The sequence below is a fragment of the Helicoverpa zea genome, chromosome 31, assembly GCF_022581195.2.
Source record: "Helicoverpa zea isolate HzStark_Cry1AcR chromosome 31, ilHelZeax1.1, whole genome shotgun sequence".
Lineage (NCBI taxonomy): Eukaryota > Metazoa > Arthropoda > Insecta > Lepidoptera > Noctuidae > Helicoverpa > Helicoverpa zea.
In genome coordinates, this window is record NC_061482.1 from 3,805,935 (window position 1) to 3,832,665 (window position 26,731).

The 26,731-nt window shown below is 36.7% G+C and overlaps 1 protein-coding gene across 2 annotated transcripts in view; it reads right to left on the reverse strand.

Annotated features, from left to right (window-relative positions):
- The window catches only part of LOC124645483 (potassium channel subfamily T member 2), a 76,474-nt gene that overhangs the window by 12,617 nt on the left and 37,126 nt on the right, over positions 1-26,731 (reverse strand). The window contains exons 2-16 of one of the 2 annotated variants that reach the window (XM_047185301.1): positions 16,964-17,043; positions 16,654-16,753; positions 14,673-14,871; positions 11,158-11,232; positions 10,990-11,073; positions 10,567-10,661; positions 9,559-9,742; positions 7,956-8,183; positions 7,300-7,457; positions 6,614-6,811; positions 5,885-6,034; positions 5,409-5,686; positions 3,435-3,581; positions 3,207-3,360; positions 1,729-1,809 (exon numbers count right to left, since the gene is read on the reverse strand). In XM_047185301.1, the coding sequence (XP_047041257.1) occupies positions 1,729-1,809; positions 3,207-3,360; positions 3,435-3,581; positions 5,409-5,686; positions 5,885-6,034; positions 6,614-6,811; positions 7,300-7,457; positions 7,956-8,183; positions 9,559-9,742; positions 10,567-10,661; positions 10,990-11,073; positions 11,158-11,232; positions 14,673-14,871; positions 16,654-16,753; positions 16,964-17,043 (2,211 nt within the window). The remainder of the gene's footprint in view (positions 1-1,728; positions 1,810-3,206; positions 3,361-3,434; positions 3,582-5,408; positions 5,687-5,884; positions 6,035-6,613; positions 6,812-7,299; positions 7,458-7,955; positions 8,184-9,558; positions 9,743-10,566; positions 10,662-10,989; positions 11,074-11,157; positions 11,233-14,672; positions 14,872-16,653; positions 16,754-16,963; positions 17,044-26,731) is intronic. The other variant, XM_047185302.1, reaches the window with a different exon arrangement.

Consider the following 26,731-nt stretch of genomic DNA (forward strand, 5'->3'; position numbering starts at 1 on the left):
GACAGGCGCTGAATGGAGTTCATATCATAAAGTAACGAGAAAACCGATTTTTGTACATATTACGGTGATGCAACACTTATCTGCATGTTGCCGAAATATATTGATATAGCTGAGTGGTAGTGGTCCAATAATTTCTTATACTCTTACCGGCTGTCATGTTACCGGCGTGTGATGCGGAGGAATGAGGATCATGTTGTAATGAAGTTTTTGAGTATGAACGTGGATGGTTGTAGAGGAAAGGGACGACCTAAGAAACGAAGGATCGATGGTGTGAAAGTAGCTATGGCTAGAAATAATGTTACTTGTGATATGACAACAGATAGAAGAGTATGGAAGAAGAAATTTGACACACTCAACTCCATTCAAGCCCTACACATTTCAATTTCCTATTTAGGTTTAAGGTAAACACATTCCGTTTGCTCACTTAAACAGCTGGAATTTGTAATAATTTACCGTCTTACCACAAAAACTTTTAAACGTCAGTTTATGCCTTGTCTAAAAAAATGTCAAATTATGACGTTGACATATGGTTCATTTTGCAGCCAAAATTTTATTAGACAAGTGTAAAACAGGGTTTAAAGTTTTTGTAGTAAGGCCCTTTATGTTTAAATTGTGAAGAACGAGAGTCATGAAAAATGCTGAGTTTACACCATTTGGTCCATAAAAAACTGCAGTTGATAATGATGCTGACCTGGACATTGTTTTTTGTTTTTATCAGCTATTAGGAAAGGAGACAAATCAAAACCAATTAATTATTATTGTGGTACTGCTCTTCATAGGACGACATAAAGCGATTTAAAGCGTTAAATCTGTATCAGTTTGACATCATAATCTACCTAACCTTAACCCAAATATATTATAGTCGGCTTCCAGTCTAACCATACGAACCGGAGTCTAAATGTCTGGACCACACTTATGAAAGATAATAAAAGAGGAGAAGGAGGATAGATAAGAGGAGAGGGATGAAGATAATATTACAAACCTGTTTCAAAATTATGAATGGCTTGTGTGTATCATCATTATCATACTCATGACGTAAGAAATATCCAACGAACGCGTGTTGTAAATTTAGTACACTTCCTACACTTGGATAATAAGTAGCCTATAACAGTCTCCTAAAAGATCCCATCATCTGCCTTTCTGCCCGTGTTTAAGTTCAATTGATTTAAAAATCTCAAAAGTCGAAGAACACATCCAAATTTCTAAAACTGCTGAACAACGTAGTGCCCATAAATTGCTTGACAGCATATACAATTATTTCATTTTATTATTACCTGAATTCACTTCACATTCCATTCATAAGCAGCTGGACGCTCAGTAGGCAAAAGAACCAAAATTCGCTGAACAATTTATTCGAATTGATATTTTTTATCTGTGTTGTTTATGGATATCTATTAATTTCCTTTCGAGCTTGGCGTCACTGACATTTCCTTTGTAACGGCTTACTACGTGAAAGATTGCAGCTAATTTACTCATTCTTTTTCAAATTATTTACATCTTTTATAAACGTCACTGATGTATCTATGGTTTCTTAGTAGAAATTTAAATGAATAGTTTCTGCATAACTTATGTTTCTGTTTTTTTTTTTTTAAGTTTAAGAATGTGATTTGAATTCTGGCGTCTATGTTTTCAAGCAATTTGTGTGTACGAGACGTTAAAGTTGTTGTTTATTATGTAGTAGATTATGAGGCAGAAATATGGGTATTACTTTTGAGTATAATAGCTCACCTCATGTAATCATTTCGCCATGCGCTGTGCCCGATGTCACTGGCTGCCAACGACGAGAAGCTGCTGGTGGTGACGTCATCACTGGAGGCAGGGATACGGGCCGTGCGGTTGGGTTTTTATGCTCAGGGATTATACAGATACACAATGCACACATTTGCAAAACAATTATTATTAAAGTATCTGTATTTAAAAATACAGTCCTGCTATTTAACTGTGTTTTTAGATTAAATTTTAATGCCGGTGGTGCTCGTGGTTGCGGCAGGTAGAAAAGTAAGGTATAATAAAATAATGATAGCCAGTACATTCCCATGATGATGCAATTGAAAAAGCATGCTGCCGAGGTTTAAAAGAAGTTGTATCCTAAAAAAAGTTTTCTCTGAGGGACCGTATTTTTCTAAGCATGCATTTTCATCTGCATCATTGCCAATTGCTGACACAAAAGAGTTAAATTATTTTAAGTGGAAAAAATAGATTGAATAAAATATAAAAGCAAATGTGTATTTATATGAGACTATGATGTACGTACTGTGCCGTATTCATGCAGCTGGTTTCCTGGTCAGCTATCTACAGAAGTGAATATACACACTAAACCAGTGACAAAAATGTGTTGTCCACGATACATGGATATTATTCTGACACGTTGGAAATAAAGAAAAAATAATTACAATGCACGTTACCAAATATACCCGAAAATGCAATATACATAGATTATTTTAACAGAGTGCTAATTCTAATTAGTTCTGCATAGTTAACCACTCTTTAAACATTGTTGAATTAAACAATCATTTATTTGGAGTGTATTTACACGTGTAGTTATTACGATTTTCAAAAAATGATTGTTGTCAGACTCTTCATAAAAGACATTTAACCCCTTTTCTCGGGTATTTTTGTAACATTCTGTATAATAATGGCAACAAGAATAATAAACCTTCTTTTATGAAAAAAAGAAAATATAAACTAAAGAGTAAGCAATCCCGATTTTCGTTTCTATGTTTTTCTATAATAAAACTTAATACAAGGTGTTGATTTGCATTTGTGCCATACTTCAGGAGGAGGACATAAAATACGTAAATAATCGATTGGAAATACAGTAGACGGGAAATAGCTAATATGCACTGTTTTTTTTGTCATTGTAATGTCGTAGTATTTCAGAAGTAATCCAATTTTATGAATGAAATTAATGAATAATCGTTGCGTATGCTTTGTGTTCGCGTTTGTGTGAGGGAGCAGCACGGTTTTGAGGCCAGTAACATACGCGCCGAGTTTGAAAACGGGTAAGTGACATTGACGAATTTCCGAAAAAAAATTAAAATCAAAAATTTTCGCACCAATTTTTTTGTTGATTTGGGTTGAGAATCATTAGTATAATCATGTCCTTGACTATGGCACGCATGCAAATCAACAGCTTGTATATGTAAGTTTAAAGTGATGCGTGCATGTAGATGCATTTGAAGCGACCTATACACAAATGGGCTTACGCAATCTTTTCGGATGGTGATCGCCATGGAACATCGTCTTCTAATTCATCCTCACTCTCATCTATTTCAGCGTCCTCATCCTGATTATCTGACGCAATATTTAAACTGCTAGTTACCATGTCTGGGACAGGGAGTATAGACGGTCTTCGGCTTCCTGAAAAACAATATATTTAGTTATATTTACACACAGAATTATTCACTGAAGTATCTTGTCAAAACTATACTTACCTCTACGGTAATTCAAAGCGTCGGGACTGAGAAAATTGCTATCAGGCTTTGGCAGCAATAAATGACTGTCGGTAGCACTGTCCGTACCTGGCGAATCTTTTAAGCAGGTTCTAGAATCGGAGGCCGATGTGCCCTCGCCATACTTCGCTGCATAGAACATTGCAAATATAAAATAACGTATTTTACTGAGCTTCATACCTACATATGCCTTTACCGAAATGCCACAAATTACGTTTGAGTAGTAACACAAGAAATACACGAATGCTGAGAAATTATTTGAAAATATAAGTCGTTCTGGATTATTATATTGCCACAAATGTATATTTATTTTAGTTTATATTGCCGAACTGTGAGCTTTTTTATACATACAGGTCCCTGTGACTGGTTTCACATGAAAATAAAACCCTAGAAAATCCCTTTTACCTTGTGGGCGGAAATTTTCAAGAAAAAAATACCAGTAACAAAAACATAGCAGTATACCCTAAGCAGTATACACTTGAATTGTGTGTAAAAGTTGTGCTTTTGTGCCATGTTTTGTGCCGACCATGTTTTGTGCCGACTGTACCCATTTTCTAATATTTTTTTTACAGTAAAATTTGCTCTGAACATACAGTAATTATCATCGGATGCACGTTTTTATATAAAATATTTATATATACGTCGATACAATTAATGAGAAAGAAAAAACATTGGATAATTTATCTTTTCTTAAAAAGTGTGGCTACATTATAACGAAGACAATAATACAGTCTTATAGTTAGATCCTTTATTATTGTCATCTTTATTGAAATATGAAAGTCTGCAAACCAAACACAACAATTATTTTATAAATAAGTACGTTTAAGCCTCTAAAAATAAAAGATTAAAAAAAAATAAGTAAATAAACCAACATAAAAATCATGGTCACGTACAAAGAAACTAACAAATCTGTGAATTAACAAAATTGTAAGTACCTAGGTATATTTTAATGGTTATTTTTTTGGTAATTATTAATGGAAATCGTTAAAAAATATTATTTTTGTGAGTATATTATTTCCGCACTGTTTCCTGGGAAATATTGAAAATGTATAGGCACGTCGGATGAAAAGTGCGACTTTTAGCCAACCTTAAAATAACACGTATTTTTTGTTTTGACACTATTACGTGTAACTTTATCGCATCATATCTTAGTATATTTAACGTTTTATAAAGATAAACAATTCGTATCCAATATATTTTGCTAATCTAAAAGACGGACTAATTAGAATCACTATTATTTTGAATCCTGTCATCACGCCTATTATTACTTGTGAAAATAAATATGTGTGTAAATGAAGACGCATACTGTATAAACATACATAGGTTTGGTGGTACATTAAATATTACAAGTAGATAATTTAAATTGAATTCGTGTTACTAAGTGTTATAATACAAATAAAACATGCATAATTAAATGCGTAGAATTTTGATGAAACTTAAATAATATTTGACTTTGTAGTGAAGAATTTATGATTTGTATCGGAATATATTTACGATGACTTTACTTGACACGAAGCACACCAAAGCTATAGACTGGTTAGTGGATAACTTCATGAGAGGTACTCGATAACAAGGTGACAATTTCAATTTCTTCTGCAAGTTAACATTATTGACTTGTTTATAAATACTCCTTATGCCTCGTTATCATAGTACTTTCTTTGAAATGAGTGAGTTGCTATATGCCTTTAACGTATAAATCTAACTCAGTATATCACCAATAAAGACAACGAGCAATAAGCAAACCAAAAAGTGGGCCGAACGCATATAATTCAGATGGTATATGCATTCGATCAACTTTTATGTTTTACCAACTGTGACACTCACAGTTAGCGACAGTAAAATTAGCGGATGAAACAGTATTAGCTTGGTTGATGCGTGATGGCGATGCTTTTGGTGTGACACTCGCGGGAGCTTGGAGAATCACTTGTGGAAGGTCGTACTGAGCGACGTTACTACCGTCAGGTTTCTTCTGGTGGTCAGAAACCTCCTCTGCATCACCTGCTTTCTTGTCGTTAGATAGGAGACTACAAGCAGTTTGGTCTTTTGGTAGCGTTGGCTTATGTTCTTGTTTTTCAGCAACAACAAAAGCAGAATTCTCCTCCTTTGTAATGCTCATATAATAGCAGGTGTCACTACTTTTCATGATGTGCCGTGGTCCAGGATTCAACAGAATGGTTTCTTCATAGAATTCAGGCAGCTCAGCAGGGCGCACTCCGACTAAAGCAACGCCATACCTTAACAAAATAACGATAGTCGTAGTAGTCTTCTCGTAAATATTACTTAAAAAAAACTTTGTTATTTAGCTTTTCAGTGACAAGTAATAGCTGTGACTACCCGCATTATTGGAAAGATCTCGATAATTCGAATCGCATAAGCCCAAACACGGGGCTGTTAACCGTTTTGAAAGACCGGGTGAAAATAGAAAAGCTTACTTTCTATGCGAATGAAAACTTGCGTAGGTAAAACTTTTTCCTTCATATTCGCCGAAAAATCGGCTATCTCCCAAAACTATGTGATAAATTTCGTTTCCCGAACATTTTCCATAAAGTCGATGCCATTCCTCGGGGGATTGTTGGCCTTCTCTGAAATAAAAACCATAACTATTAGGAACCACACATTAATATAATATTATAATATTACACAACAATATTATAATATTACCACAACAATATTATAGTGTTTCATTGAAGTGCAAGCCCTTGATCTGTAATATCATAGAGTACGTAAAATATGCTTATGCTACAATTTCACCTATTATGAATTGACCGAGAAAAGGAAAATCCCAATTACCAAAGAAATAGAATTTTCTTAGAAATTACAAATTAAGATGAAAAGGATTTGTATCTTTCCTAGATAGTTCAGAACCACATGTTTTTTCCTGCCCTCTTCTCGATTTCTCAATCACGAACCTTTTATTTCAAGTCTATTATCCTATAAGATTCCATTTTCTACCTCTATCTCCGTCTTACTGGCAACTAATGATTTCAGTGTATATTTGTATTTAGTAGCATTTATCTCCCTCAATAACATTTAATATCTTGTAATTTTTCAATAATCCTATCCAATATCCAAATTCCGTAACCATAATTTTATTTAATTCCTAAAATAGTTCCCCGTTTACGTGTAATTAATTAGTTACATAGGTACTTAGTTCAACTTACTGGCCTCGGCTAGTATGAAGTAGAAGAGTAACGAGAGTAGAAGCTCCCGGACATGTGCAATTGTTCGCCAAGAGGGCGTACTTAAACTCGTCTTCGCAAACTACAAATTCAGCAAATTTAACGTGCAGTTTATTTTCGGGCCTAAAAATCTGCACGTATTGAGGCACAGCTGGTGCAAAATCTTTCACAGCCCAAGACCTAAAAGAAAAAAAAAACGTTATGAACATAAGTGAACTCACTTTTTGAGTTCATGTTATAAAACACATTTTAAAACAACACGGGACAGGATAGTTAAGTTAAAATCTTCAAAGTGTGTTAAATTATAGACGCGCGCGACACGTCGTGGCGAGCGGAAGCATTATGCTGTTATCGGAATGTTATTTCATTTTGCATACCCTCAAATTATTTTATAACCAAAATGAGTAATAATAAAGATGACGATAGTTTATCGAGTTTAAATAGTGATGAAATACAAAGTAAGAGCAACAAGTTTGAAATGAGGCGAGATTAAGTAATAAAGAAGGCAGTATACATATGGAATACAAGAACAGTCCGTGAGACCAATACCTGAGAAGTGGCTGGTATGGTTTTACTAAGCCCAAAAGCCCCTAAATTGATGAAAGATAATAAAAAAGTAAAATTGTGATTGTATTTGTCGAGTTTGTCTTTGAAGAGAAAACGTTTACCTAAGTATAGTATGTTCGTCTGCAGCAGTTTTGTCTGCATAATTCCTAGCAGCCAGAATAAAACACGCTTCGGCTTCATTCATTCTTGCTCGTATTAAATCTGTATCTTTTAAGCAGGATCCTTGGATGTAAATCACTCTTTGCGCCCAAATCGGAACCTGAAACATATATAAATATATTGGAAGTATATAGAACAGGCAATATACTTATCCCATTAAAATTTGGTGTATGTATGCTATACATTTTGATCAAACATGGCAATTAATATACTAATGTAATAAAGAAGAAACATTCGTTGTTTGTTTGTACCCCTAAAGGCCTACTACTGAACCGATTTGAGAAGTTTTTTCGCTGTTTGATAGTTACACTATCTCCGAGTACCTAATATATAAATAAGTCACCCCAGGACGCGTGTGGGACTGTTTGGAACCGGTTTTATAGTTGCAAGCCATGGCACTTCCACTATGTCACCAACCCATAGCCGCAAAGCTTAAATACACGTATACACGTATTTTTACCAAAAAAATATTAAAGATCCTGCGTTACCCGTTAAATGAGCCTGGGTAGATAATCCCTCTTTGAACACCACTTGTTGCAAACAGTTGGAAGCCAATGTCAAGATAAGTTATATTGCAATAGGCCGGTATATCAATTACCTGCAGTATCATCCTCATAGTGGTGTCTAGTTCCATAGGAGACAACAACACTACGTAGTAGTCTTGTAGCAGTGGATGTGCATAAAATTCATTAAGAAAGTCCATGATAGTGTCAGCATGTAAAGTAGTCGAGCACACGACGACATGTTTCTCTGATTGTGCACGGTGTGAGGAGTATGAGCCTCCAAGTTTTTGTCTTTCCATCCATGTGAATGCAAGTTGCTCAAACTGAAATAATAAGGTAAAGTGTAATGGGTGAAAAACAAAACAACTGATAAACTGATTATATTTACATTTATGGTCTTACTACAAAAACTTAAACATGTGTCAAACACTTGTCTAAAAAAAGTGTGGCTGCAAAATGGACCTTATTTCAACGTCATAATCTGTCATTTTTTAGTCAAGTGTTAAACTGACGTTTAAAAGTTTTTTGTGGTAAGACGGTTCATATTTATAGCTTAGTTTTAGTTAAATCGATCTTGCTGGAAGATCAGTTTGCAACTTCTTTCTTGCTTACTGCCTGACATAACTTCCCACGCCTACGCTCACTAAATCCAAAGCATTAATATTTTGATAAGCATTATTTTTAAGGGGCCATAATTAAATAAAATACATTTTTGCAAAAAATGGCGATCCGAGCGATCTATGGCATGGGCTCTCGCGAATCTCTTAGAGAATTCTTTAAGGAAATTAATATACTTACATTACCTTCCTTGTATATTTTTGAAAATATTATGTTTGTTCGCAAAAATATCCATAAATTCACAGTTAAAAGTGACATTCACCAGATAAATACACGTAACAAACATAAATTAGTGGTTCCCAAGTTTAGGCTAACAAAAACGAATAAGTCGTTCTTAGGGAATTGTGTACGTTTTTATAACAAGCTACCTAAATGTATCCTTGATGTCACTGATAAACAGTTTAAGAATGTAGTTAAAAACATTTTGATTAAAAAGGCGTATTATAAAATTCAGGATTACATTAATGACAGTGATGCCTGGCGTTAAATTAATATTGTTTTTCCTTTTTCTCTGCACATGTGGCTTCCCCGGCGACCACGGGCACGGGAGTGCCTCCGCCCAGACCAGCCAAGCCCAAGCCAGCAAGACCCCAAATTGCATTATATAAGAACTTGGTTACCCAATATATTTCTTCTTTGAATTGTATAAATTATTTTTCCAGTAACGATTGCACTAAATTTATTTTGTATAATTTATTAATACATTTTTAGCTCAATTTGGATTGTATAACATTCTCAGGACTAGATAGAAAACTGTATGTTTGTAATTATTTTTATTTTCTTTTAAAAAGAGTGTCCATGGAGTTTCTTGCCGGTTCTTCTCCATGAGACCAACTCTTTGGAACCGTGCACCTAACTTTCGACGTTTCGAAAGAGCTTTCATAGGCCTATTTGAAATTAAAAAAATTTGAGTTTTGAGTTTTTTGAGTATTGCAAATAATCCGTCGCATAACCTTTCTGTTTTCACACCTAAACCTCCAACTAATCTCGCGGATGGATTTGCAACTATGATTCACAACCAGTTCCAAAAGCTGAAATAATTCTTCTTTATTTTAATTGTATATGTAATAACATGCTTACCTGTGTAGGTAGAACTACCAACGCCACACCTATCATAATGACCATAAAAAGTTGTGATGGCCAAATATCTGGTACAAAGTCACCGTAACCAACTGTAGAAAAAGTTACCACGACAAAGTAAGTTGCTTGAAATAAGTTCAAGTGACGATGCCCAGCTCGTTGAAAGTGCTGTATACCGCAAACACTGAAAAAATAATATTATTCCGATGTAAGTATATTTAAACCACTTTTATACGAGAATAAGAAATATTTATGGAGTCATTTAAACTTTTAAATCTATACTAATATTATAAAGAGGAAAACTTTGTTTGTTTGGTTGTAATGAATAGGCTCAAAATCTACTGGACTGTTTTTAAAAATTCTTTCACCATTCGAAAGCTACATTATCCACGAGTAACATAGGCTATTATTTTATCCCGGTACGGACAGTAGTTACCACGGGACGCGGGTGAAACCGCGGGAAAACGGCTAGTACTTAATAAAGATATCATCACTATTGATCCATTCGAACTATATTGGCGTGGTCATTGTTAAGATCACCTCCAGGGACGCATCGGCTGGACCGCAGCGGGCGCAACGACCTCGATTCAGTACTTTATTAGAATACTTGTACTTATCTTCATGATGGAGATGAGACCAACTGTCGTGGGAACTTCTCAACGGTACGCTAAAGCTACCTTGCGTTTGGGGTTATTTACCCGTATTGACTAGAACTATATAGCAAAATAGATAGATCTCTACTGTAACTGGGATCTCGACATCGTAGTACATGAAATACTGTTTTGAGAACATCCAAAAAGTTATAGCAAATACCTTGTTTTTCGTCACAACCACACCATGTTGGTCGCAACTACAAAATTCTATCAGGGAGTGGTTAAGATTAATAATGTCGCTGCAGCTTATCGTAATTGTGGTTGCGTAAAAGCGTGTCGATGTGGTTGCGTTATTTATTTAGATATTTGTACGTTCTAATAGTGCGGATGAAAACGTGGAAAATAGCTTCCTTACCTTGTAAAGACGAGGCATAGTAAGGTTACGCATAGTATCATCAACTGTTGCGATAATGCTGATTGGGACTTTTGCATCGCTCTGTGGAGATCGTTCTGAAATGTAACAAACACAAAATTACACTTCTTTTGCCTTATTATGAATTCCCTGACAGTTCTGATTTCTCCCTGCCACTAACTACGAGTGTTTTAGAGTGAAAAAATAAACTAGCAAAAATCATAATTAATTAATTATCCAGTAAAAGATATTTATTATTTTTATGAATTACACAAATATTAATTGCTAATAAACTAAATAAATAATAAAAAAAATATCATAATATAATATATATTTCGAATCGACAGCTGCATTTAATCGTTAATATTTGAGAATGATATAAACAATGCGCATTTTATATGCGAACCCACAAAAAAGAATACTTACGAACATATTCTCAAGTGACCTCTTTGCCAACCAGCAGTTTAGAAACACTGGTATGAAAAGATTTCTGAGTGGCGGGAATGGCAACTGCAATAACAACATTATTATGGTTAATAAATTCCACGATACAACTGAAACTTGAATAAAAACAGTTCTTCAGCCGCGACTTACCGTCAATGCAAAAGGTATTGTGTTCACCATTTCCAATATAAAGTGAAATGATAAAACTTGTTGCCAGATATTACCCTGAAAACATTATTTATTCAAATGTGTGAAAATACCTTAAGACAGCCGTAAAAAATCTGAATGGGTTAATGTACATAGGCTGCCTACGTTAAATAAATATGAACACCTTAATCAACCAATAACTAAAAACCCTAAAAACCAGGGAAGTAACATAAACGAACCTATCTTACTCGTATTATGTAGGATGCACGAATTTATTGTATGATTTTGCTTGAACGATATTTACATTAGATCAAATGATTTGATTGATACTATCCCACATGAGAAAATTTGATACAGAATAATGCTATATTTCATCACGGCTTAGGTCAAATAAGTATTTATTTCGGGTCTAGGGCTGTATACTGTGTATAAACATGTTATGACTTGACCTTTCAATATACTTATAGAAGAAAGGGTAATAATATTAAAGAAGATATATGTTTATTAGAAAGCTGTTTGATTGTTCTGATCAAACTAATTTCAGGTTTTATGGCAGTTCACAACTAAATTCCGATCACAAGGCCTCCTCTCCTCTGTCACCATGCCTAAAAATAGTTTCAACCCAGCGACTAGCGCGATGTTCCGTAACGAGAACTAAGAAATAGCGATTATAATCGCCGCCCACAGCGATCCGAAGATACATCAAAAGTGGTGTAATTATTACTGTTCAAACGTTTGAGTACTTAAAGGTTTTCACGACCAATTGAGTGACCTGTTCCCAACCCAATTTCAGAATTTGTTTTAATTTATTGAATAATAATTACGCTCTTTGTCGATTAAAAAATGTGATCTGACTCTCTACTTCAAAATAATTCTATAATAAGTGATCATCATCATCATCCGATCATCTTAGATAGCCAATAGCAAAGAGCCAGCAACACGATGAGACTGCGCCCACTGATGAGCCACTATATGACCTCGATCCACATTCAAGCTCAATCCCTATGCAGGAGACGTACTCACAGAACTTTGGGTTTGGAGGCTACTTGTATTAGAAAAATAAAGATGTTTTGTTATTACCTCGACCAGGTGGAGCGGACTTACGAGGCATTGCGTAGCATCGATCCACTTCTTGATCGCCGAATGCTTTTCTCAATGTTCTAACACTCAATGACCACGATGTTGAACTGTTATTTAAGGGAAGTCACACTAGACAACGGTGAAAGGAAGACCGATTCCGCCAGATGTCAGGACTTACTACCCGAGGATCTTTGCATTCCACTATATTGAAAGCATTGGCAATACAACTACGGTTGGTGGTGAAGAAGTCAGGTTTAATTTGCCCGACGTCGCAGTCGCACAAGCAGCTGATGGAAATATACCAGCCAGTTCATTCGGTGCTTTAACGCCCGAAAATCACAATGCGTATGAGTGTTACATTTCACCATTGATAACCTCAAATAGAGTACTAAGCTCTAGAAGACTACAAGGAGAGTCAGAAATACCACCCTTGCCATTGGACTTAATACCACCAGGAGTCACGCCAACAGCTAGCAAGATGATATCATGATGACGTTAAATTCGCTCTTCTTCTTCTTCCTCCTGCCCTGTTCCCAATTTTATTTGGGGTCGACGCAATATGTCATCTTCTTCCATTTTCCCCTGTCACTCGTCATACTGACCAGACGGAGTCACTCACTTCCTTCCTATTCATGTCATCTTTCAGGCAATCCATCCATCTTTTCGCTCATGCCAATGAAATTAATGAGCCGCGTCTAGATTATCGGATTGTCGGATCACGAGCTGCAGTGAGATTCTTGGTACACAAATGCCCATGGTATAAAAACGCATAACCATACTGCCGCCTATGGAAAATCTGCCCGATGAGACGCTGGTCCATCCGCTTTTTGTACCAAAAACCCAATTTCTACTACTTTTAACAGACCTAGTTTTATATAGGTACGAATATTTCAATAGATACGCATACATACCTACCTATTATCAGCTACTCAACTGTTAAGTACATTGAACTATGGAGGTTTTAAATGTTATTGCGTGTTAAAAGTAAATTAACGGAAACTTATATGGACGTGAAATAAAGACACCTAATAGCAACTTGGCTAGCCAACCTTTCTGCATCGCTAGATATCCTGGAACGATGTCCGCACTGTACCCAGGCACATTATTTCAAAGGTAAGCGGGGTTTGAACATACATATTGGCAAAATCCACAGACCCCAAAGCTCCTCCCAACCTCTTAACCCATCACCCTGCACTATTACACAAAACAACATTCCCTTATGGCAAATTTTATCAAAATTAAAAAGCTCTATTCCCGTTCTAAAGCGAGTTCCCAGTGGTGCGAGGTCTTTTAGCGTAATCTTTAGCACGCTGCGTGCGCCTCGTAGCACGGAGAACTCGCCACGTACCTGGGAGCTATTACTCACCTTTCCCTACAGAGTACTCCACATACAAAAAGATTCGGCTAACCAAAAATCCTTGACCTCATAAAGGATAACTGTAGTATTTCGGCCCAAAATTTTGACCTTAAATTTCTGACGCAGCGGTTAACCCCTTTAAGGAGTACAACTAATCTTGTCGAAACAAAACTAGATGAAGGTGATATCAGAGGAGCAGCCAGGATTCTATTTAGTAGCGATGTTGTGGCGCCATGCTCTCCGGATACTCTTATAGCCCTGGAGAGCAAACACCCGGCCCCCGTAGATGGTCTTTCCTTTCCCGACCCTCCCCTTCCTGATACAAATATCCTCACAGTTACAGGTCGACAAGTGGTCGAGGCTGTAAATTCTTTCCGAAGCAGATCTGCCGGTGGCCTCGACGGCCTGACTCCGCAACATCTCAAAGATTTGACGAAGTCGGGCGCCGGGGACCCCGGTGCGGAGCTTCTTAAGGAGCTTACAGCTTTAACTAATGTGATGCTCTCCCTCAATGTACACGATGCCGTCATCTAAGTCCTATATGGAGCAAACCTTTGCGCATTAAAAAACAATGATGGCGGTATTCGTCCCATTGCAATGGGAACAACATATCGTCGTATGGCAGCCAAAATCTTGCAAATTTTACAGTGAGGAACTTTCGACCAAATTTCAGCCCCTACAATTAGGATACGGTTCCAAAGGAGGCTGCGAGGCTGCCGTACACGCTTTTTAGGCCTACCTAAAATCAAGACAAAGGAGAGACCATCCTGATGGTTGACATCAAAAATGCTTTTAATTCCGTCAACCGGGACACCCTGCTGGCTGAAGCACAAAAAGAAGTACCCAAAATTTATAGTTTTCGTTATCTGTGTTATAGGCACCCATCAAAATTACTTTATAAGGATATCCTATTAGAATCTGCAGTTGGATGCCAATTATGGGTATATAATATACATAGGTTACCTACCTATGCTTCAAATGAAAGCAAGGAACTCACATAGACAATAATTTTTCTTCATGTTTTACCTAAGCTGTAACAGTTTATTAACTACGTAATTTTATAATATCTTGTTGAATTTACCTTATAGCCTAAATAAGCGAGTAGTATAGCTTCGGTAAAGGATATCATAGCTAATATGACTTGCACAACCCACAAGTATAAAGGCCTATTGACCCATATTATTCCGTCCCAATTAATTATCGGGTGCTCCTGAAATTCCTCTTCCGTTAAGTTAGCCGAATATTCGAATTCAGTCTTATTTCCAGGCCTGCAGCCGTAGCTAAAATAAAATAAACAATAATATTAATTTTTAATATCTAGTTTATATGCTTTGGTGGTAGAGTCCTTTGGTGCTCAAAGTGTCAAGACGTTATTTCCGTTTCAGTGTACGTGTGTACGAAACGTCTGTATTTAAACGGTTTTATTTAGCTCACCCCGTTTGGTTTTTTTTTATCAGTTCGTATAAAAAAATATATCGGGTGTGTCGTACCTAACCACATTAAATCCTATCACATATAGAGGTACTTCACGATATTCCAAGGCGAATTGTAAAAAAATAACCTAATCCATTCAGTGATTTGACCACAGGAGTCATTTTTAGAGTTCCGTACCCAAAGGGTAAAACGGGATGCTTGAAATATTCACAGAATATGGAATGTATTTATAACTAACTGTATTATAATTATGGAACGTTTTATAAATAATAGTACGGAACCCTTCGTGCGATATCCAACTCGCACTTAGCCGGTTTTACGTTTTCATAATTTACAACATCATGTGTAAATCAGAGATAAAGTTAGGAGTATCGAATATTTTGACCAGTTTACAGCTGTCAGTCTTCAAGGGAGAATTTCTATGACTAACTCTTATTTGGTGTTCCAATTCCCGCACATCTTTATTCTATTTACTTTGTTTGAAAAAAAAAAAACATTTTTATTTTTACGAATTTTATTTTTCTTTGTGCTAATCGACATATATTAACCAGTGTATTAAAGTAAGTAAGTATTTAATTTAATGTGATTAGGTACGACACACCCGATACAACACAGTTTGAGTCAGTTACTAAGAGGCACTGTGAAGCTGGATTCATGAGCAAAATATGGTCTGATCTGCACCACCTCTGACACTTGCATGTACCTGGGCACCGTCGGTATCGCCCTAGTTTCATCACTGAGTGTATGGCAACGTAGTGAAGTTTTATCTCAGATTTTTATATATGTTACCGGCCGAACCCGATTTTAGGACAAACCAGTTTTGCCTAGGCTCAACTAGTTCTTCCTATAGGCGTTAGGATTAACTAGTAGAGCCTAGTCCAAACTAATTTGTCCTAAGCCCGATAGGACGGACCAGTTTAGGCTAGGCAAAACTAGTTGATCCTGATATAAGTACGCACACTCTAGGATAAACTGGTATAGCCTAGTCAAAACATATACATATCTAAAAGTGTAAATAAATAGATGAACTAAATAAACTACTCCGTGTTTAGAAAAATAATCATCTTTATTAAACTATAATGATTCGTCGTTATGGATAAATTGATAATACGAACAATCATACTACATATATGTAGCAAAGTAACAAATAATAGGTAAGTATTTTTTTAAATTAACTAAATACGTTATTAGGCGCGAGGCGCTCGGGGCGTGTACGTTATGCACGGCTAGCAACTAGACGCTAAATGCGTTTAAAACCACGCGACAAATGACGAACGGGGAGCGAGCGGCGTGGGACGTTCGGAGCATTCCCGCATGAACATGTTGTTTAGACTAGGCCATACCAGTTTATCCTAGAGTGTGCGTATTGATATCAGGATCAACTAGTTTTGCCTAGCCTAAACTGGTCCGTCCTATCGGGCTTAGGACAAATTAGTTTGGACTAGGCTATACTAGTTAATCCTAACGCCTATAGGAAGAACTAGTTGAGCCTAGGCAAAACTGGTTTGTCCTAAAATCGGGTTCGGCCGGTAACATATACAATTTACTTGATTCAATGCGAAAATAAGGGCTTCGATCAGCGGTACAGTTGCTGGATTACTGTACTGTTGTGAGAAAATTCGACTTACCAGGAAGCGGTAATGGGATCTCCATCAGCGCAAACTCGGCATATATACAAGACGCAGGTCAACAGTTTGAAAAATAAGTTAGCTATTCTAATGCGTAAACCTAAAACAAAAACATATGTTGAGAAAGAATTCTGCTGCAATTTCGAAAGAAACCAAACGACTGAACCATCATATTAACATCATATGGTTTGCAATCAGCACAAATAAATTTTGCAATCTATATTTTTTTTTTTTTGTTTAAAATGATTAATACTCGTACATAAGTTTAAGGTAAAAACATACACAAGTAGGTACTCCTTGCAATACTTACTCGATCGCTGATTTTTTATAAAATATAGTTGCAGTCTTTCTTTGAAAGTATTCTCGTTTACGTAGTACTCCACGCGAACTCTGCAACAAAACAGATCATAATGCAAATCGTTCAGTCCAAATTCATGTAGATTTTTTTAGGATACATAGTAGTTTTTTGATTGATTTTTATTTTATTGACAAAAAAGCTAATATTTGGTTGACGCTGACAATTATTTGTACAGTAGATTCTATTGAATAGTAATTTTATAAGATAGATGATAGGTGTTTTTGTAAGCGCTTTGTTTGACAGTGACTCCGTAAACGTGCGCGATTCTGTCTTCTGGAAAAATTTTAATGTCTTGTCAAAGTTGTGCTCTAATATAAAACATCTCATAAAAAAATCTAACGACTTTTAATTGAAATATTGCTGAATCCCAATAGTTTCAATCACGGTTCAGCTATTAATAGATTTCATTAATGTATTCTTCATTTCCTCTTCCGTGGTTGTACTTATTACTTTTGCTTGATAGTGATTTTCAGGTTACATAAATATTTGAATATCGATATTAAAACACGTCCAGGTAAAACATCGAAAATCAAAATGTCATCTGAACCATTAGTGATCTCATGGTTCAGAAGACATTTTGTTTGTTTTGTTCACAGAAAGTCATGAGTTTGATATTTTTTTATTAGTTTTGATGAGAACGTAAAACCGTGACGTTGTTGATTTTCAACACGCAAAAGCAAAAATATACAAATAAAACCCGACGTTAAAAGCAAAAAATGAGAAACAATACGTTATTAGAAGTTGAAACAGTATAGAATTCCCGTCCATCCAAGAAACGTTAACGTTATGATATGGTTAGGATCGCTGTCACTCCTCACCGATTCTCTCGAAATACATATAGAGTTGCTACCTAATTGCTACCCTCATGGTTTTAAAGATATTCAATAGCTAAAGGTGACAGACATTCTGATATCAGGATGGCTGTCACTTTTTCCAGTGTGAAGAACCGGTGCACAATATTCAGTTTTTTTTTTCACCCAGAGTTGCTACCTAATTGCTATTCTCCAGAATTAAACTTTGGGCCGCATCGATTTCGTGGATAAAAACATATAAAAAAAATGTTTTTGTGCCTTGCGAAAATAAATTAGCAAGCCGTCAGTTAAATACTAATCGGTACTTTTGACGTAGGCGCTATCTATTATAATCACAATAATGATAGCGGTTATGAATGTGGCCGAAAATATTGCCAGGTTCTTGTAAATGTTACCAGTTAAAGAAAATTTCCTGAAATGCGCGAAAAAGGTATTTATTATAATATCTCAGTAAATGAAAAAATATAAATAAAATCGCATCTGCGGACTTCACAAATGATTCGGTGTTTTTGATATACCAAGTAATATAGAGAACTGGAGAGGTAAAGGTGCACCGAAGAACAGAAAATTAAATCCATCTTTAAAATCTATTATGTTACTCTCAAACGGAAGCAGATTAAGCATTGGTAACAAGATTATAATTTGCCATTCAACGTGGCAATGCAGCCAGCCTTTTGGGTACACTGCCGGGTGACAGGGATGAGGACCAATTTTTCGACGCCCTTCATTAGTTTCAAGTTTTTTTTAATGTAAATATAGGTCTAGTTTATTGTTTAGTTTATAATGTACAAGTTAAAAATAAAAAAGGTGGCTTATAACTATTAAAAACACTTGTGCCTTAGATTCGGTTGCTCAAATATTAGCCTTAGCATACATCGATGACCTCAATCCCACTATACATCAAACTATACAGAGTAATGATAATTTAACTTGTCAGCTGGTTAAAGCTTTGTGTTCGAAAAAAGTGTTGATGCATATGTTACGGGTAATGCTAGAAGGTGGAGTAAACCTAGGGTAATACTAAGTCAACCCGGGTAAACCTAGGTTTACTCCACCTTCTAGCATTACCCGTAACACATATAAGATAAGATCTACAATCCGGTCGTGTCGAATTGCCGTCCCATCGGGTTATGAGAGTGAAGGAATAGCGAGTGCACCTGTGTCTGCGCAAATGCTCGTGCACTATAATATGTCCTGCGCAGCTGGCTGAGCTCCTTAAATGAGAACAGCCGCCGTGGCCGAAATCGGCCGTGGACGCCATTCTATATTATATAAGATCTACAATTGCACAAACTTATTTCAAATCGGACAACAAAGAAACTGCTATTGAAATTGATTGCCAGTGCAATGTATCATTTATTTATGTAATATGAAAATATACAAACCATTTTGAAATCTTCATAATAAGCCATTCATTTTCAAGATGTTTTTTTTACTTTCATCTATCAGGGCCGACGACTTGTTTTTTTTTCTTCATAATGATTTTTAAGTAAGTTTCAATTTCTTTTTGGTTATAAATATTATACATTTTATGTCGCACAAGTTTTAATTTAGCGTTTTAAGTTATAATAAGTCGTGGTGGCCTAGTGGGTAAAGAACCAACCTCTCGAGTATGAGGATGTGGGTTCGATTCCAGGTCAGGCAAGTACCAATATAACTTTTCTAAGTTTGTATGTACTTTCTAAGTATATCTTCTTAGACACCAACGGCTGACAAAAAGGTGAAGGAAAACATCTTGAGGAAACCTGGACAATTAAGTCTGAAATCACCAACCCGCATTGAGCAAGCGTGGTGATTAATGCTCAATCCTTCTCCGTGTGAGAGGAGGCCTGTGCCCAGCAGTGGGACGATAAAAAAAAAAGCTGTAACAAGTTACAATGGCATTTCGCCACTTGGATTTATGCGTATTTACGTAAATATTTTATTATTTTTAATACTTCATGTTTCTGAAAAATACTGAAACCAGGATGTTGTATTTACCCTGCAATTGGCGTTACTCAATAATGCTTCTGTAATTCGGGAATTTCATTTAACAAGTAACATTTGTAAAGACACCTCAATCAAAAATGATTGCTTTATTTCACTTTTCGGCCAAATTCATAACAGCTGTCGGATTATAATAGATAGCGCCTACTGTACCTAAGTCAAAAGTTCTGATTAGTACAGGGTTTCCCAAAGTGTGCGCCGCGGCGCCCTGGTGCGCCGTGAAGCGATACTCGATTATTATCAGAAACCACAAAATTAAATATTCACAGGTACAGAATGGTTTCTACTTATGCTAAATTAAGTAGTACCTACCTCACACGATAGCAGAAGATCTTATTCTACCAGCTGCTCTCGAAATGGTGATTATTATGGTGGGAGAATCGGCTGGGAAATTAATTTCTAAGGTCCCTTATCTATCGATACTATCAGTAGAAGAATTCATCTCAATCATCAATTAAAAAACAAAATGAATAACAGCGACTTTGGATTGCAACTTGATGAAACTACTGACAGCAAAAATGATGCTGCGTACGCTTTCTGGCTGACAATATTATTATGCCCAAGCCTTGTTTGAAATTCTTTTAAAAGCGCAGAAAATGGTTTGGAATGGGAAAAGTGTTTAACATTAGAACGCCGTGGAACGTGAAATGGAAACTTTTTCGCTTTTCTTTTTTGTTCTTACTTTTTTTGTTTTCGAAATATCACACGTGAAAAAATGACGCGATCTTAGAAATTATAATTCTAATTATTTTTTATTGTGTTTAAAGGTTTACAAGAAGATAATTCACTTTTACTTGAAACCCTGTCTGAGGCATTGTAAACAAAAGTGTATTGGTATATGTACTGACGGTGCTCGATCCATGTCAGACAGGTCCTTGCAGATCAGGATCCTTTTCATGCACAAACTCCACCAGGTTTCATGCACAAACTCCACCAGGATTCACATCAAAAGATGAAGAGAGTCTCATTGAACTCTCTTTTGTCTTCACGAGTTCCGATTTGTTGGAGTTTTGGTTATCGATTCAAAAGGCATATCGAAATTTAACTTCAAAAGTTTAAAAAGTTTTCATTCCGTTGGCAACATTATATTTATGCGAAGCGGGATTTTCAGCCGTAGCTGTAATTAAGAAAAAATATCTCAAAAATTAATGTGGAGCAAGAAATGAGAGTAGCAGAGTGTCTAGTTTTATTCCCCGCTTCGAAAAACTGTGCGGAGATCACCAAGGTCACCCGTCACACTGATTTCACTTCGATTTCACTTAATCTTATTCAGTTGTCTTATTTTTTATTATCTCAACACTTTTGCGCCGTTTCTTCACACTGGGAAAAGTGACAGCTATCCTGATAACAAGATGGCTGTCACCTTTAGCTGTTGAATATATTTGAAACCACGAGGGTAGCAATTGGTAGCAACTACGAGTAATGGTAGCTGGTAGCAATTAGGTAGCAACTCTCTACATGAATTTCGAGAGGATTGGTGAGGAGTGACAGCCATCCTGACGTTCACCAAGAAACCATTTAACCATATTTTGGACGTCCTTGCGTACTGTTACTCCATATTTCGGTACCGAACTAATAAAACGTCAAGACGAATGTATTACGTTTTAATCTAAAGAATTGATGCAGATTCTGGTAATTTGACTGGATTGCAGTAAAATCCTTGAGACACCGACTTTTAGTCAGATGTGAATTAAATTTTTTCACTCTTGTGTTTTTGGAAAAATATTAACAGCGCTAGAAATAATATTAACAGCGCTAGAACCTTAACTATGAAAACTTAGCTTACGGATAATATTATCGAAATCCATTTATTAAAGATTCGTATCTGCAATTCCAGATTTCATACATACGTAATATTGATTGGAGATATATCAGTATAAAAACACCTGCATGATTACGTGATTCATGATTACTTGAAATAGAACGCGCTCGAAAGAATTTTTAAAATTAGGTATAAAACTAAAGGTCAGTTATAAACTCGAAAGATTAAAAAATAAATTACATTGTTGCACCACACCTTTGCACCTGAGGGGCTGAGGAGCCTAACATACACCATGGCGCTAATGGCACGGTTATCTAAACTAAATCAGTATTTTGGATGTACTGTTCCTTCACAATACATATACATAGAATTATTAATCGAACATAACGCCAATTACGAAGTACGCAGAAGAGTATTATAATAAAGGACAATGGGCACAAATATATGGGACCTGGTATACCCCACCAATAGGAATGTCATATATACCATTGGATAGGTCTTTTTATGTAGAACAATATTTACTATGACAGCTTTGTTGAAATGTTTGTCCATTCTGAGATATAGATCAAAAACTGTGCAAAAGTTAGAACTAAATAATCTATTGATAACTCAAGTTTTTAAAGGAAAATCTAAGTACTACCAAGTGTAAGTCTTGTAAGTGCTACCTGCTGTGCCCGTTAGGGTCCATAATTGTTACTATTAGGTATGTAGCATTTCAACCTTTTATAACGGACAAACAATAGAACAAAGCTGTCATTGTAAATATTGTTCCAATTAAAAAGACCTATCCAACGATATATATGACTTTGCTATTGGTGCGGTTTCTCATTACGCCCAAAATCCAGTTGATACAATAAAAGGTTGAAATGCTACATAATAGTAACAATTATGGACCCTAACGGGCACAGCAGGTAGCACTTACAAGACTTACACTTGGTAGTACTTAGATTTTCCTTTAAAAACTTGAGTTATCAATAGATTACTTAGTTCTAACTTTTGCACAGTTTTTGATCTATATCTCAGAACGGACAAACATTTCAGCAAAGCTGTCATAGTAAATGTTGTTCTACATAAAAAGGCCTATCCAATGATATATATGACATTGCTATTGGTGGGGTATACCAATCTGCCCATTGTCCTTTATCTGCGAGTCTTCCGCTACCGTAGCCACTGATGCGATAGCGTGTCTACAGAGAGCTTTTATTGTATAGTAGTATACGTTGCCGGTCACCAGCTTCCAACATTTTTGAAATTCTCACAACATTCCTTATATCGGGTGTGTCGTACCTAATCACACTAAATCCTATCACATATACTTTACTTACGATATTCTAAGGCGAATTGTAAAAAAAATACCTAATCTATTCAGTGGTTTGGCCACAGGAGTAATTTTTTCGTTTTCATAATTTACAACATCATGGGCAAAGCAGAGATAAAGTTAGGAGTATCGAATGTTTTGACTAGTTGACAGCTGTCAGTTTTCAAGGGGAATTTCCGTTGTTTTGTAATGACTGACACATATGGTGTTCTAATTCTCGCATATTTTTATTGTATTCACTTTGTTTGCAAATTTTTTATTTTTTTATTTTTACGGTTCTTTTTTTGTTACATACCGTTTGACATACCGGATATTCAAAAAAGTAAATATAATAAATATGCCTCATATCAATTACAGCAATACTGTTTAACGTACCTATTCTCGACGCTTTAAAACAATCACAAAGCTACAGATTCGTGTATGTTCTCGATGTTTTTTTCTATCCATTTACATTTTTTTCATTAACGCAAAGTGTATCAACATCATCTCCCGAGCAACTATGTTGGTACGCAAAGTGTATAATTGCATACAATTCTCAACAAGTCTCCCATGCACGTAATTATATTGAAGCACCACGAACATACTACTAACGAAAACTTTCAATGAATACATGGCAAAGTCACGAGAACGCTTGTGAAGCGCGAGCCAAACAAATGAGTTTCATTGTTGTGAGTGTCAAGACATAATGGCGTCACTTGGCGCACTCGTACCGGCTGTGCTTCACACGACTGTCAGCGAGTACGGAAAAATACCCATATACAACGTGTTACAAAAATAATAAATTATCGTAGAAAACATCGCTAGCCCGTACAAAAAGTCATATAATTCAACTACAGAAATGATTGTACCCACAATTCTTTTTCCCAGTCGCAGTTTTACTATCTATACACATTTATCTCATTTTAGTAATACTAAACTGGCTTCTAAACATATTTTTTATCATTTCTAAGTTACTATTTTTTTGGAAAGTAAACTTACTTCTTACTTCTAATCTACTACTGTTAGATACAAATCTTTTACCTCATGGCGGTCAGCTCAAATTAAATAAGAATAAAGAGTAGGCGTATTTTACTTACTCCATAATATTCTTGAGGAAGGGCTTGCATGCATATCTATGAAAAATTTAATGCTTTTTTGCGATAAGTCAATGAGTGATATTATGATTTTAAAAAAATGATTGATTGACTCTTTGTAAGGGGCCATTTCACCCCCTTTTAGCGCTACGGTAACTTTTGTAACACGCTGTATAGCTCTCAGTCAAGCGGAAAGTTCGATTGCCTTTTTAAATGTATGTCAAATGCGATATAAATGGAAATATGTGTCATTTTAATACTTTGACGTATTAAAATGACACCACTGCGAGGAAACACACGCCTCAATATATGTTATCCATTTCATCTTGATTTATACTATGCTATGCTTTACTGCGAAAAAAGATGCAGTCAGATGGACAAAAAATTGACAGGGGCCCCGCGCCGGTTGACGGCACATTATTTTGAAACGACGAACACAGACACAGACCTTAAGTCCCCTCTTTGAGGAGTGGCTCGGGAGGAGTCACGGCGCCCTCACGTACCGCATGACGCAGGTCCTCACCGGACACGGTTGTTTCGGGAGGTACCTGCATCGAATCGGTCGTGAGGAGGCGCCCGGGTGTCACCACTGTGCGGACAGCCCCGAGGACACGGTGGACCACACAGTCCAGGAGTGCCCTGCGTGGGAAGGGCACCGCCGGGTCCTCGTCGAGGTTCTAGGCGGCGGCGACCTCTCGCGTCCGGCCCTGGTTCAGGCCATGGTCCGGGGCGAGAGGGAATGGGATGCCGTCGCCTCCTTCTGCGAAGCGGTCATGCTCGAGAAGAAGGAGGCGGAACGCCAGAGAGTCCGCACCTCTCATCCCGGCCGCCGCACTGGGCCAGGTAGAGACCACGGGCGCCGGGTGTCGCGAGATGACTCCCGGCCACCGTAGGCGTGGGTCTGTGGGCGGTGAGTTCGGGTGGCTCATCGTCCCTCTGTCTGCTTAGACGACAGACCCGTGTCGACGGCGCGCGTTGTTCGGCGCGCGTTGTTCCACGCACTCCTCAAAGAGATGTCAGCAACCCCAGCGGGGCCCAGCAGGGCCAAGGCCCTGGTACATAAAAGGCCAATGACGGAACACGACGGTTTTTAGTCAGTAAGAGTCTGACACTCCCTCACCGCTGCTAACCCACAGCGGGAGGGGTCATTTGATGATTTTTGACGTCGTTAAAAAAAAAGACCTTAATATTGGTATACTGTTTTTCCAAGGTTTTACATGCGTCTCCGGTTAACTTCTTGCCGTAACCGCAGCTTTCTTAAATTAAAGAATGAAAGATTTTTTCAACGGAGCCTGTAAACCAACAAAAATGTAGTGCAGCATAGACGTGTCGTAGCGACATCGTAGATTTTTTCACTTCATGAAATGGCCTGCCATTTCTGAAATGTGGCTGAGGGCTACTTTTCTGGTAGGCATTTAAAAAAAACCTAAACCGATTATTTCATGACGATATTACTAGGACTTTTATGAACCCTAATTATCTATAAAAAGATAGCATGTGAAGTAAAAAGATGCAAATCACATTGTCTTTTGGCATCATGTGTACACCAAGAGGCGTATAAGGTTGTATGCCTGGCTAGACTGTGTCAAGGCACTTACGGCACTTTTTCCACTCAATGACAATCTAATCATGTTCCCTCAAGTCCCATTAATGTACATTATGTAGTAGCAAGTCACTTGCAAATACATGTGTTAACGTTCACAAACTTGAAGGTGAGCAAAACTTGTATTCACAGTATATGAAACGGTATGAGGCGTTTTACAGGCGCGTATAATAGAGAATTAAGGAAGTTTAGGCAGTAATACGTTTTCCGTCTATTAAACAATGCATAGATTCCTTCATTTCGGTATGTGCACCACATTAGAAAGACTCGTACGCGTACGTAAAGTACACAGTTATCCGAAAACTCAATGATAAACCGATCCCAGGCTATTGCAACGGACAAATAAAAATATAGCTAATAGTTCCAGAAACTACTTTCCAACTATTTATTAAGTATAATGGACGTACCTAGCGTAAACCCTAGAAAGATTGACGACGAATGGTGATGAAAATCTTGCTTGGCAAGGACTTTATCCATCATTTATAATGCGATATATGGCCTCCTCTCACATGGAGAAGGATTGAGTGTTAATATATATGTATATATGTTGTTATAGTATGCCTATAATACGTTGAAATCCGATTTCAATAAACGATGCCAGCATCGATTGCTGTCAACTTCCTTGACATGGTTAAAAAAGGTTCACTCTTGATATTGATCTAGTAAGTGGGGGAAATGAAATGGCTAGATTTTATTGCCATCGAGAAAACTGGGAACTGACCATAAGATTAAAATGTTTTCAATATTGAAATCTGATTTCAAATCGGTTGGCGATCCTTAGTATAAATTTACTTTTAACCTAGTCCCAGTTGAGACCAATTTTATATTTTTTATTAATGTATAAATTCCATTCTATTATCTAGTTATTGAAAGGAAGCTGAGAAAAGAGAGTGATATCTCCCAGAGTCAATTCGTTTTTATGCCGGGTCGGGGGACAACGCACGCCATTTTTTGTATTCGCCAGATACGGTAGGTTTAAAGGTGAGCAAGAACAAAACCGAATACTTGCATTGTGATATTGGTGTATATGTATATTGTTAGATATGAATCCTCCTTGCTACTAACCTGGACTCACCGGGCTGGTATAGAAGAAGAAGTTATGACGGGCAGAAGGATGACGGACGTTGAAGATGTCATGATCTTAAAATTAAACATCGATATTTTAT